The 14206-nt window shown below is 48.5% G+C and overlaps 2 protein-coding genes across 2 annotated transcripts; both read right to left on the bottom strand.

The window, feature by feature from the left end:
- Positions 1-22: 22 nt before the first annotated feature.
- LOC106561225 (otogelin-like protein) lies at positions 23-4776 on the bottom strand. Its single transcript, XM_082956627.1, has 10 exons — positions 4569-4776; positions 2258-2617; positions 1751-1936; positions 1397-1609; positions 1203-1307; positions 1002-1109; positions 771-872; positions 576-680; positions 352-392; positions 23-172 (listed from the first exon to the last, which is right to left on the bottom strand). The coding sequence occupies exons 1-10, from the start codon at positions 4774-4776 to the stop codon at positions 23-25; spliced, it is 1578 nt and encodes a 525-aa protein (XP_082812753.1).
- Positions 4777-7214: 2438 nt separating this feature from the next.
- On the bottom strand, positions 7215-9160 carry LOC145858627 (uncharacterized). The gene is made up of 3 exons (XM_082957244.1): positions 9047-9160; positions 8846-8925; positions 7215-8758 (listed from the first exon to the last, which is right to left on the bottom strand). The coding sequence occupies exons 2-3, from the start codon at positions 8863-8865 to the stop codon at positions 7960-7962; spliced, it is 819 nt and encodes a 272-aa protein (XP_082813370.1). The 5' UTR covers positions 8866-8925; positions 9047-9160; the 3' UTR covers positions 7215-7959.
- Between the last annotated feature and the right edge of the window lie 5046 nt (positions 9161-14206).

The raw sequence follows: 14206 nt of genomic DNA, 5'->3' as shown, positions 1-14206 counted from the left end.
CTCTACACACACAGGTCAGGGCTCAGGAGTTAGGTAGCCTAGCAGTGTGTCTGTGCATAGTGTGTGTGTGTGTGTGTCTGTGCATAGTGTGTATGTGTATGGACTTACTGCAGGTGTAGAGGAGGCAGCCACAGGTGCTTCTGCTGTCTGCGACCTCCACCTGTACCTCCCCCTGAGAGACCAGAGACGTTACTATGACCACACACACACACACACACACACACACACACACACACACACACACACACACACACACACACACACACACACACACACACACACACACACACACACACACACACACACACACACACACACACACACGGACAATGCTGAAGCTGACTGACTCACCACCTGACAGACTGGGAGAGAGCTGTCCTCACACTGGCACTCTGAGAGGAGGAGAAAAAGACTGGGTTTACTACACAGCTGGAGGCCGACAACAGTGTTCTCTGTTTGGACTACAAGATTCTTTCAAAGAGACAGTTCTGGGCATGTTGGTATGTGTGTGTATTTAGATGTGTGTGTGTGCAACTCCTGCGAGTGCAAAAGTGTGTGTGTGTGTGTGTGTGTACCACAGTGACGGTCGGGGCAGCAGTGTCCAGGTAGGGTTGTTTGGATCAGAGACAGACCAGGAGAACAGCTCAGAGACGACTCAGGACACAGGTTCACGTCACACACTGCACACAGGAGGACATTGCGCTAAACATCAACACTGTGTGTCTATAGTGTGTACAGCTTGTGTAGAGTATAATGTTTGTGTGTGTTACCACAGTGGTATTGAGGGCAGCAGCTGTGGGTGGTGTTCTGATCCACAGCCAGTATCTCTCCATAAGAACAGGACGGCACGGGCTCGATACACGACTCACACACTGCAGAGAGAACACACACATACCACTGACTGTGTTTACATTTCCTTTACAACTTGTACCCCAAGTCTAGCTACAGTAATGTTGGATGGAGACGGTAGACCCATTAAGAAGTATAAGGTTTGACCTTACCACACAGGAAGGAGTAACAGCAGGAGTTGTCCTCACGAACCTCCACTAGGAACTGATCTTCTCTACAGTCAGGGGCGGTGAGGGGGGGACAGGCATGGGGGTCGCACTCTGGGACACACCAATCACAGGACTCAGTTATTAAAACACACCTAACAAAACCATAAAATGATGAAAGATATTATGTTTTGGTTCAGTACCTACCACAACGGTACTCTGGGCAGCAGGACAGGGCACTGTAACCAATTACCAGCCGGTTCCCATTCTCACAGGGCGGAGCCTCACTCTCACAGATGGTCAGATTACATTCTGAGGAGAACGAGAGAGAGGGAAAGAGAGAGAGAGTAGGTGTGTTCATGTCGGTGTCTAACCATGCATATATATGTGTGTGTGCTCACCACAGATCTTCTTGGGGCAGCAAGCCCCCTCCTCCAGGACATCCAGTACGTACTCTCCCTCCCTCTCACACAGCAGAGTGGGACTAATGCTACAGTCAGGTTCTACTGCCACCACAGAACCATTCTCCAGGCAGCGGAACAGACAGCAGCTACGCAATGACCCGTTCCACACCTCCCCAGGGGCCCGCGGAGACCCCTCGTTATCAGTGCACACTACACACATAGACACAGACACACACGTTAACAGTACACACTAAACAACACAACCTGAACTACACAGTCATACAGAGCACCAGCTCACAGCATTGACATACTAGAGCTGACATGTAACTGACATAGAGTTGACATACTCACCACACTGCTCCTCTGTGACGCAGTAAGAGGAGTCTGCTCGGTGCAGGATGGTTCCAGAGCGACACACACACTCCTCTCTGATGTGGGAGCAGGTGGTCTCCTCATAGAACTCTCTGTTCTGACAGGTCCGGGTGGTACAGGTCGACACACACGCCTGGTACTCCCTACCTGGGGGACACCTCAATGCTACACACGCACATGCACACACACACAGACGCATGAGCACACACACGCAGACGCATGCGCACACACACACACCGCAAGAACACACATTTGTGTCATCACCAGCTAATGCAGACCTGATGTGTCTATGTACTGGTGTGTATTGGTGTGTGTGTGTGGAGTGAGTGAGTGAGTGAGTGAGTGAGTGAGTGAGTGAGTGAGTGAGTGAGTGAGTGAGTGAGTGAGTGAGTGAGTGAGTGAGTGAGGTGAGTGGAGGTGGGTGAGTGTGGGTGTGTGTGTGTGTGTGTGTGTGTGTGTGTGTGTGTGTGTGTACAAGGTCCTTACGACAGAAGTTGTGTCGTCTCCAGGTGATGCAGACTTGGTAAGTGTAGCAGACAGCTACGTAGGCTGCCAGGAAGTCACACTGGTGGGCCTTATAGTGAAGGTCGCCTGCCCACATCACATCACAGAACTGTTCTGGAGAGACCTTGCTGTGGCAGGGAGTGAAGGGTCTCTGTCTGAGCATGGAGAGACAGGTAGAGCAGTCTCCAGTGGTACAGTTGTCTCCGATGCGTCGTGTGTGTTCTGTGTCCTCTGAGGTTTGGACCCTCCAGGCCTGCAGGAACAGACCCAGGTCTGCCACCTCCCTCACCACCGTACCGTTAGGCAGCTTCAGGTCATCCGCCGGGTTCCCGTCACAACACCCTGGGAGACACACCAGCAGGCACATGCACAGCTCAAGTTTAGAGAGGAGTAGAAGATGCTTGTCACGCCTGCTCCCCATCATTACGCACACCTGCTACTCCCCATCATTACGCACACCTGCTACTCCCCATCATTACGCACACCTGCTACTCCCCATCATTACGCACACCTGCTACTCCCCATCATTACGCACACCTGCTACTCCCCATCATTACGCACACCTGCTACTCCCCATCATTACGCACACCTGCTACTCCCCATCATTACGCACACCTGCTACTCCCCATCGTTACGCACACCTGCTACTCCCCATCGTTACGCACACCTGCTACTCCCCATCATTACGCACACCTGCTACTCCCCATCATTACGCACACCTGCTACTCCCCATCATTACGCACACTTGCTACTCCCCATCATTACGCACACCTGCTACTCCCCATCATTACGCACACCTGCTACTCCCCATCATTACGCACACCTGCTACTCCCCATCATTACGCACACTTGCTACTCCCCATCATTACGCACGCTGCTCCCCATCATTACGCAGACTGCTCCCCATCATTACGCACACTGCTCCCCATCATTACGCATACTGCTCCACGTCATTACGCACATTGCTCCCCATCATCACGCACACTGCTCCCCATCATTGCACACACCTGCTCCACATCATTAAGCACACCTGGACCTCATTATCACCTTTATTTCTCTCCCTTTATTTAGCAGTCTGTAGCCTAAGTCATCAGGCAGCATTGTTTCCATTCACGTTCTGTAAGCATCTCATGTTTTGTTTCTATGCATTCTTTATTATTTTATCGCCTTTTATGCTCGCGTTGAGGCAAGTAACACGGAAGCATGCATGAGAGCACCAGCTGTTCCGGATGACTGTGTGATCACGCTCTCCGTAACCAATGTTTTTATTTTTAAGTTAAAACGGGTTTAAGTTTGCCTGCATTAAAGTCCCTGGCAACTAGGAGCACCACTTCTGGATGAGCATTTTCTTGTTTGCTTATGGCCTTATACAGTTTGTTGAGTGTGGTCTTAGTGCCAGCATCGGTTTGTGGTGGTAAATAGACGGCTACAAAAAATGTAGATGAGAACTCTCTTGGTAGATAGTGTGGTCTACTGTACAGCTTATCATGAGGTACTCTACCTCAGGCGAGCAATATCTTGAGACTTCCTTAATATTAAACATCGCACACCAGCTGTTATTGACAAATAGACACACACCACCACCCCTCGTCTTACCGGACATATCTGTTCTGTCCTGCCAATGCAAGGAAAACCCAGCTAACTGTAGCATTGTCTCGAATGGAGCTCATCCAGTTTATTCTCCAGTGATTGCATGTAGGCCAATGGAACAAATGGTAGAGGCGGGTTACCCACTCGCCGCCAAATTTTCACAAGGCACCCGGATCTGCTCCCCCTGTATCTCCGTCTTTTCTTCATACAAATGACGGAGATTTGGGCCTGGTCCAGGAGGAACAGTATATCCTTTGCGTCAGACTCATTGTCCAGTTCAAGGTGAATAATTGCTGTTCTGATATCCAGAAGCTCTTTTTGGTCATAAGAGACAAAGCAGCAACATTACTTACAAGATAAGTTACAAACAATGCGAAAAAACACACAAAATAGCACAATTGGTGAGGAGCCTGTAAAACAGCAGCCATCCCCTCTGGCGCCATTATTGCTTTCTCGTTACTGATCTCGCTCCGTCTGATGGTTTCACCACTATTATGGTTGTTGTGGACAGATTCTCTAAATCCTGCAGTTTTATCCCTCTCTCTGGTCTCCCTACCGCGCTCCAGGTTGATGAGGCACTGTTCCAGCAGGCCTTCCGGCACTATGGCCTTCCGGAGGACATCGTCTCCGACTGTGACCCCCAATTCACGTCATGGGTATTGAAAGCCTTCAAGGAGAAACTGGGGGCCACGGCCAGCCTCACATCCGGGTACCGGCCTCAGTCCAGCGGGCAGCTGGAGAGTACCAATTAGGAGCTGGGGAGGTTCCTTAGGAGTCCCTTCCAGGACCGGCAGGGGGAGTGGGGCTTCGGAGAGGAGGTTTGGATTGCTGCCCACGTGAGGCTCCAGCTTGCCGTCCGTCACCAGAAGGAGCAGGTGGATCGCCACCGCAGTGAGGCTCCCGTGTTCCATCCTGGTGATCGCGTCTGGCTCTCCATCAGGGACCTCCCGCACCGCCTGCCCTGCCGGAAGGTGAGCCCCCAGTTTGTGGGGCCCTTCAAGGTCCTCCAGTGGGTCAATGAGGTAACTTATCGCTTACAACCCACCAACTACCGGATCTCACCCTCTTTTCATGTATCCCTCCTCAGGCTGGTGGTTCCTGGTCCCCTGGCTGGTGTCGTTCCCTGCGACACCCCTCCACCTCCCCTGGATATCCATGGGACTCCAGCCTATGCCGTCAGGTCCTTCCTGGACTCCCAATGTCATGGGGGTCGGCTTCAGTACCTGGTGGACTTGGAGGGGTAGGGCTCTGAGGAGCGTTGTTGGGTCCCGGCGGCTGACATCCTGGACCCCAAAATCATCCGGGATTTCCATCTCCGCCGTCCGAACCAGCCCACTCCTCGCCCTCGGGGCTGAGGAACCCCATCCCTCCTCACTCCCCCTCTCCTCCTCTCCGTTCTCTGCCCTCACCCTCCACCCCCCCTGTGACCGAGCACACTTCACCTGCAGAATTTCCCTCAGTCTCCCCCTCTCCCTCACCCACCACTACCAGTAGCACCACTGGGGTCACAAAACCAACCTTGACCTCTGCAGAGGTCTACTACTCTCTACTAACCACCGGCCCTGGCTATCTCGTTACACACACCTGGACCACATTATCACCTTTATTTCTCTCCCTTTATTTAGCACTCTGTAGCCTAAGTCATCAGACAGCATTGTTTCCATTCACGTTCTGTACGCATCTCATGTTTTGTTTCTCTGCATTCTTTATTATTAAACTCACCTTCTGCACCTGCTTCCGGACTCCCGGCGTATTAGTGACAGTGCTCAACTAAAGTGAGACAACGTGCAAACCCAAAATTTGTAAGAGCATCGACAAGAAATAGGCCCTACTCTCGCTCACAATTTTAAAACTTTATTTATACAACTATTAAGGATGCATGCACACACACACTGAAGAACTAGGCCAAAAATAAGGTATGGTCAGGAATGAGAGAAACTTTCCCTCTTCTCCAGATTCATTAAATCATGCTAGTGGACTTCATACACCTGATCTGACAGTGAAGGATGAACATGTCAGTGTAAATGCCAAATCTAGCTAATTTCATGGATGTCTTACCACAGAGGCCTCTAGTAGGAGCAGATGTATTGGAGGGGGTGGTGTATTGCAGCACCATGATTCCAGTGCTGTGGTACCACTGTATATTGACTCCTCCAGGAGTGGTGATCAGGTACATACTGCCTGTGTCCTCTACTGACAAGGCCTTGCGGGAGAATGGCAGCCGTGCTTTGATGTGGTTCACTGACACCTGGACACGCATACACACGCGCACATGCACACACACACACACACACACACACACGCGCACGCACGCACGCACACACACGCACACACACACACACACACACACACACAGAGAGAGATAGCATGAGCAGTGTTGTACAGTGTGGTAAAAGTTCAGTATGTGACCAGTTATCAGTCGGATGCGGTCAGTGATGGTCACCTTGCGGTCTAGGCGGTTGATGATAATCCTGTAGGACGGAGTAGTGATGTTCAACTTCTTAAAACACAAACCTGACGTCCCACCACTAGGGCTCTGAGAGAGGGAGAGAGGCCCTGGTCAGAATGAACACTATCATCATCACATACATGATGATTAGATGTTAAAGGGAAACTTACCGGTCGTCTGATGGAGTTGACGCTCTAAATAGGAATCAAGACAAAGCCAACAGATCAGTCAGGAGCTTATAGCATCCCATAACAGTTTATAACCCCTCTATAATAACGTAAAGTACTATAACAACTACATCAGCATATAACACCTTCTAACAGTCTGTGTACCTGGCTGGTAGGGCATTTATCCACTGTTCCTATGATGTTCTCTCTGGGCAGGTAGACCAGGATGTAGGAGCCATTATCATACAGCGCCACGTTGTTACCGTCAAACGTTATCACACGCAGGTCTGACATCACCGAGCAGCGACCTAACACACACACACACACAAACACGGAAACACACACAACGCGGATAGGCAAATACACACAAACACGGTATGTAAAGTGTGTTTGTGTATGTACAGTAGTGTGTGTTCTTACAGGGGCACTGCCAGAGCGGGCAGCAGGGGTCGGTGTTGGTGAGGACAGCCATGCCCAGCAGAGAGCAGCGAGGAGGAGTGGTGTTGTACCGACAGTGGAGGGAGGAGTTATGGAGGAGCAGCTCCCCATTAAAACAGATCAGCTCTGTACACTCATCTACACGGTAGGAGTACGGGGGCTGGAGAGAACAGAGAGAAAGAGAGAGAGATCAAGAAATTCAGCTACTGGCAGAGGGAGTTCTCCACGGCTGCATGCTCTGCCCTCTTATCTTCTCCATACGCACTGGCTCTCACTGATTGGCTCTTACTGTGCACGGGGCGGTGGGCAGGAGGAAGGGGGGCAGCACTGTTGGCATGCTGACTGCCTCAAGTGTAGGAGAGAAGCCTGTGCTGGTGGATGTTTCCGTGGTTATGAACTCCGTCGTCTCTGGGGGTGATGTCGACATGGTAACAGAGGAGGTGTCATATACAACTGGAAATACAGAGAAGGTCTCTGTGGGCGTAGCAACAGGACGATGTGTTTGTGTGGTGGTTGGGGTGTGGGTGGAGGGGGAGAGAGGGGGAGGAGGTGGAGAGGAGGTAGTGGCTGGGAGAGAGATAGAAGACTGGGTGGAAGGCTGGGGAGGGGTAGCAGAAGGGGGAGGAGGTGGAGTGGTGGAGTCGGTCACTGCCAGGCTGGGGCGAGTAGGGGAGGCTACTGTAGTGACCTCTGAAGGGGTCAAGGTCGGGGTCGTGACCCCAGTGGTGCTACTAGTAGTGGTGGGTGAGGAAGAGGGGGAGACAGAGGAAGAGGGGGAGACAGAGGGAAAGACTGCAGGTGAAGTGGTGTGCTCGGTCACAGTGGGGGTGGAGGGTGAGGGCAGAGAAGGGAGAGGAGGAGAGGGGGAGCGAGCAGGGGTGAGTGTGTGGGTGAAATGCTCAGTCAATGGGGCTGTACTGGGAGTAGTGGGGGCTCTGGTGGCTGTAACAGTTGTAGAGGCAGCACTGGTTGTAGTTCTGGTACTAGTAGTTGTGGTCCTAGTAGTGGTTCTAGATGTAGTAGTAGCAGTACTAGTAGGCCTAACAGTAGTAGTAGTAGTAGTTGGGGCTGTAGTGGTAGTAGTGGGGGCTGTAGTGGTAGTAGTGGGGGCTGTAGTGGTAGTAGTGAGGGTTGTAGTGGTAGTAGTGGCGGTTGTAGTGGTAGTAGTGGGGGCTGTAGTGATAGTGGTAGTAGCTGTAGTGGTAGTAGTAGGGGCTGTAGTGGTAGTAGTGGGGGCTGTAGTGGTAGTAGTGGGGGCTGTAGTGGAAGTAGTGAGGGCTGTAGTAGTAGTAGTGAGGGCTGTAGTGGTAGTAGTGGGGGCTGTAGTGGTAGTAGTGGGGGCTGTAGTGGTAGTAGTGGGGGCTGTAGTGGTAGTAGTGGGGGCTGTAGTGGTAGTAGTGGGGGCTGTAGTGGTAGTGGTGGGGGCTGTAGTGGTAGTAGTGGGGGCTGTAGTGGTAGTAGTGGGGGCTGTAGTGGTAGTAGTGGGGGCTGTAGTGGTAGTAGTGAGGGCTGTAGTGGTAGTAGTGGGGGCTGTAGTGGTAGTAGTGGGGGCTGTAGTGGTAGTAGTGGGGGCTGTAGTGGTAGTGGTGGGGGCTGTAGTGGTAGTAGTGGGGGCTGTAGTGGTAGTAGTGGGGGCTGTAGTGGTAGTAGTGGGGGCTGTAGTGGTAGTGGTGGGGGCTGTAGTGGTAGTAGTGGGGGCTGTAGTGGTAGTAGTGGGGGCTGTAGTGGTAGTGGTGGGGGCTGTAGTGGTAGTAGTGAGGGCTGTAGTGGTAGTAGTGGGGGTGGTGGTTAGTTGGTTTACGAAGGCATAGGGTGTAGGAGTGGGAGGAAGGGACACACCTGAGGACAGACACACAGACATAAATTACTTTAACACCGATTTACCTGTACTTTAACAGATCCTCGTGTGACACACACTCTACTCACAGTCCTCTGTGTAGACACATCTCCTGGTGACCTCATCAAGAACCAGGTTTTTGGGGCAGCGAGGGAAACAGCCCTCCACCCTGCCAGACACACATAGACAAACGTTCAAAACCTGTATTAAACATTCTCTTCTAGTGTAAAACGGTGTTGTAAGCCTGTTTGTAAGTGTGCATTTGTAAGCGTTTGCAAGGTGTGTCTTACGGGGGCAGGAAGTGGCAGCGTGTGGCGGTGAGGTCGCTGCATGTACGAACACAAGGACTGGCACATGCATGGTAGCGCCACTCACACATCATACGGTACGGGATCAAAAAACTGCTCTCTGGAATACACACACACACACACACACACACACACACACACACACACACACACACACACACACACACACACACACACCACACACACACACACACACACACAGTCAACATACACACAATAAACACAGAAAAATAAACTGTGTGTGTGTTCGTACCGCTAGCTTCTGTTTACCATAGAGAGCGTTTGAATCTATCTGTTCTCCTCTACCTTTCCTGGCTGGAAAAGTACCAGGATGTTGTCTCTGGTTTTCAAACTGAATTTAGAGAACTGAATTTGAAAACTGATTCTGAATGCATCTGAGAAGTTGAATATACACTATATAGACAAAAGTATGTGGACACCTCTTCAAATGAGTGCATTCAGCTGTTTCAGCCAAACCCGTTGCTGACAGGTGTATAAAATCGAGCACATAGCCATGCAATTTACAAACATCCATTTACAAACATTGGCAGTAGAATGGTCTTACTGAAGAGCTCAGTGACTTTCAATGTAGCACTGTCATAGGATGCCACCTTTCCAACAAGTTAGTTAGTCACATTTTTGCCCTGCTAGAGCTGCCCCGGTCAACTGTAAGTGCTGTTATTGTGAAGTGGAAACGTCTATGAGCAACAAGTGGTAGGCCACCCAAGCTCACAAAACGGGACCGCTGAGTGCTGAAGTGCGTAGCGCATAAAAATTGTCTGTGCAACACTCACTACCGAGTTCCAAACTGCTTCTGGATGCAACGTCAGCACAAGAACTGCACATCGGAAGCTTCATGAAATGGGTTTCCATGGCCGAGCAGCCACACACAAGATCACCATGCACAATGCAAAGCGCCAGCTGGAGTGGTGTAAAGCTCACCTCCATTGGACTCAGGAGCAGTACAAACGCATTCTCGCATGAATCACACTTCAGCATCTGGCAGTTCAACGGGCGAATCTGGGTTTGGCGGATGCCAGGAAAACACTACCTGTCCCAATGCATAGTGTCAACTGTAAAATTTGGTGGAAGAGGAATAATGGTCTGAGGCTGTTTTTCATGGTTCGGGCTAGGCCCCTTAGTTCCAGTGAAGGGAAATCTTAATGCTACAGCTTACAATGATATTCTAGACGATTCTGTGCTTCCAACTTTGTAGCAACATTTTGGGGGAGGCCCTTTCCTGTTTCAGCATAACAATTCCCCCGTGGACAAAGCGAGGTCCATACAGAAATGGTTTATCTAGATCAGTGTGGAAGAACTTGACTGGCCTGCACAGAGCCCTGACCTCAACCACATCGAACATCTTTGGGATTAATTGGAACACCGACTGCGAGCCAGGCCTAATCGTCCAACATCAGTGTCCGACCTCACCAATGTGGCTGAATGGAAGCAAGGCCCCGTAGCAATGCTCCAACATCTAGTGGAAAGCCTTCCCAGAAGAGTGGCTATTATAGCAGCAAAGGGGGGACCAACTCCATATTAACGCCCATGATTTTTGGAATGATATGTTCGACGAGTAGCTGTCCACATACTTTTGGTCATGTAGTGTATGAAACTTTGGTAAACTTGAAATGATCTCCCGAGTGGCGCAGTGGTCTCAGTGGTCTCTATCTGTGCCACTAGAGATACCACGAAAAAGGAGTAAAAGTTCAAATAGAAAATAATAAAAAATGTGAAATTATAGTTTGTAAACTTGATACACAGACAATAATTGCCATAACCATAAAAAAATGAAATATTCAATTAAATGTACATTTTAAAATTGATCGCAATATTCATTCAATTCTGTTTGAAATCATGAAATACTAGTTCAACTTATGAATTCAATGATTCAATTTGTGCATTATAAATGATAAAATATTATTCAAATTATGGAATTCAAATACAATTTCTGTTGAAACTGACATCGCGCCATATGTGTGTGTATTATGACTTTGTATTTCTGTCTAACCCTCCAGGGTAAAGGAGCTGCTGGTCTTGAAGTTGTCTGAGTTGTCGTATCTCTGAGCGCGTGCAGACGTGCGTGTCAGAGTCAGGAACACTCCCGGCTGACCAATCAGCTCTAAGGAGGTGTGGCCAGGCAGGAACAGCCCCTGGTGCTGTAGGAAGGAAGCCCTGCGGCCAAACTTCTCCCCTCTTGTCCACTGCTCCAACCGCAGCCCAGCGCGGTCCGAAACAACCAGGAAGTAGTTAGGACGCTCCGCTGACTCCAGAGAGATCACCGGGAGACCTGTAATACAGAGTTTAACATATGGGTGAAGCTCACAAGAGATGTATTTATGTGTGTGTGTGTGTGTGTGTGAGACTCACGTGATGTGCGGTCCTTCTGTAGTCCTGCTGTGATCATGAAGTTAAAGAGTAGTCCAGGGGGAGGCAGCCCACCTACGAACTCCCTAACTAGAGGAAACACTGACCCACTGGTTCTGTTCACACCGAAGACTGTAGCATTAAACACAGCACTGACCACTGAGAATGGACCTTCACCTAACTCTACAGAGAGACAGAGTGAATATATTAGGATATTTAGTGTGTATACCTGTGTGTTTGTATTTTTGTGTGAGCTGAAAAGTGTTCCTTTGTGATACATTTTTGGTTAGGTTCAAACATACCTTGGTTGTAGTATTCACAGTCATAGGCTGGAAGAGAAGAACGGAACAAACATTTACCGACATACAAATCCACATAGGCACAGTATGTGAGGATACTTAAGTAACCAAGTAACCCTTAATGTTTAGATCAGGCTGGGAAAGAGATCATGGTATTGTGTAAGAGTGTATGTGTGAATATCTGGGGTCATTTGATGACAGATAGAAAGAATGATGGATGAGATATGGACCAGTGGCGGGACTTTATAGTTCTGGGTAGTGGTGTGTGTGTGTGTGTATGTGTATATAGGAGCATTGAGTGACCCAGCACCTATGCTGACAGAGAAAGCAGGAGGAATTGGGTCTGAGGAACAGACCCACATTGTGTGTGTGTACTCACGACAGACAGAGGGGTTTCTCCAGACCACAGTAACACCGTGTTGACAGCAGGTGTGTGCATAGGCAGCGATGGACGTACACAGACACTCACAGTCTCCGCCTCGATTACAGTTACAAGTGTCTGTCAAGCAGTTCGTATAGAACCATGAGACATCCACCTACACACCCACACCCCCACACACACACACACACACACACACACACACACACACACACACACACACACACACACACACACACACACACACACACACACACACACACACACACACACACACACACACACACAGGTTACAGGTGTACATCAGAACCAGGTCATGTCTACCTGGGGGGGGTTAGTAAGGGTTTAGTGGGGGAAGACAGGGGGGAAGACAGGGGGTCTGGGTTAGATGTGGGTTAGGGGTGTGTGTGTGTGAATAATGTAGATAAGAATGACTGAAGTGTGTGTGTGTGTGTGTGTGTGTGTGTGTGTGTGTGTGTGTGTGTGTGTGTGTGTGTGTGTGTGTGTGTGTGTGTGTGTGTGTGTGTGTGTGTGTGTGTGTGTGTGTGTGTGTGTGTGTGTGTGTTCTAGCGGGTGAATAGTTATCATTAATTCAGAGTGGGTCTGAGTGATGGTACATCAGAACAATGAGATGTGGGTTGAACTCTGGAACACAGGGATCAGATTAGACATTAGAGACAACTGAGCTTTATAATACAATGTGTATGGAGGGGTGTGTGTATGTGCGTGTGTGTGTTCTTTGTCACAACAATAAACAGTCAGTATCTGGATACTATGTGTGAAATGCTTGATAATGTATGTGATATCAACAGAGAAGTATATTTTCTGGGTGATTTAAATATTGAGTGAGTATTATTAAGCTGCCCACTCAGGAAAAAACCTCAAACTGTAACCAGTGCCTGCAACCTGGATCAGGTTGTCAGTCAACCTACCAGGGTAGTTACAAACAGCACAGGAATTAAATCATCAACATGTATTGATCACATCTTTAATAATGCTGCAGATATTTGTTTTAAAGCAGTATCCAAATCCATAGGATGTAGTGATCACAATATAGTAGCCCTATCTAGGAAAACCAAAGTTCCAAAGGCTGGTGTAGTATATAGTGTATAAGAGGTCATACAATAAGTTTTGTAGTGATTCATATGTTGATGATGTAAATAATATTTGCTGGTCTGTGGTGTGTAATGAGGACCAACCAGATGCTGCACTTGACGCATTTATGGAACTACTTATTCCAGTACTAATAAGCACGCACCCATTAAGAAAATTAGGGAGGAGAGGGCGGGACTGAGACAGGTAATGGCGGACTGAACGTAGTTATGTAGAGCACCTCAAGATAAAAATGTAATATTCAATATCGGCAAGTTAGACTAAATATTAGCACTACACAATCTGGTGGGTGATAACCTTCAATCTGGATAATAACACAAAACAAATCTTAAGACTAGAGAAATTTATCGACAAATATTACGAAAACAAGCAACATCCAAACATGACGGAGAGTAAGACAGGGGAACCGATTTCAAAACGAAAACGTGACTCTTCTACAGACACAGACAATTTAATATTTTCTTACAGCGCTTCAGATTCCACGCGAAGCTATCGACAAAATCCAACTCGAACGTGTACACCGCTTCGGACAGAGAGGGCAGAGGTATGAACGTCCAATCGTTGCCAAATTTGCTTAATTTAAAGATAAAATAATGGTTAAAAGCCTGGGGAAAAACTTGCTGGGACAAAAATTGGCATGAATGATCAGTTCCTGAAGAAAATTGCAGAACGGTGTAAAGTTCTGTATCCAATTTTCAAGGTAAGTAGATTAAAAGGGAAACGAGTAGCTCTCGTCGTCGATAAACTATATATTGATAACCAGTTGTTCAGAGACAAAAAGACTCCTCCATGGCTATTTTAAAAATTACAAAGTTCTTATAGATGAGGAAAATAATGAAACACAATTCTTGCCCGGTTATGCATTGTATTATATATAGTAAAGCTATATTTTTTATTGTATCTTCAAATATAACTGATTGGAACACAAAAGCACTAATTCAACATGGAGAAGATAAAAACCCAGTAAACAGAAGGCACAGTATG

This window comes from Salmo salar, chromosome 10 (genome assembly GCF_965601325.2).
Source record: "Salmo salar chromosome 10, fSalSal1, whole genome shotgun sequence".
In the NCBI taxonomy this organism is placed as follows: domain Eukaryota; kingdom Metazoa; phylum Chordata; class Actinopteri; order Salmoniformes; family Salmonidae; genus Salmo; species Salmo salar.
This window is presented reverse-complemented; position numbering and strand designations above follow the sequence as displayed.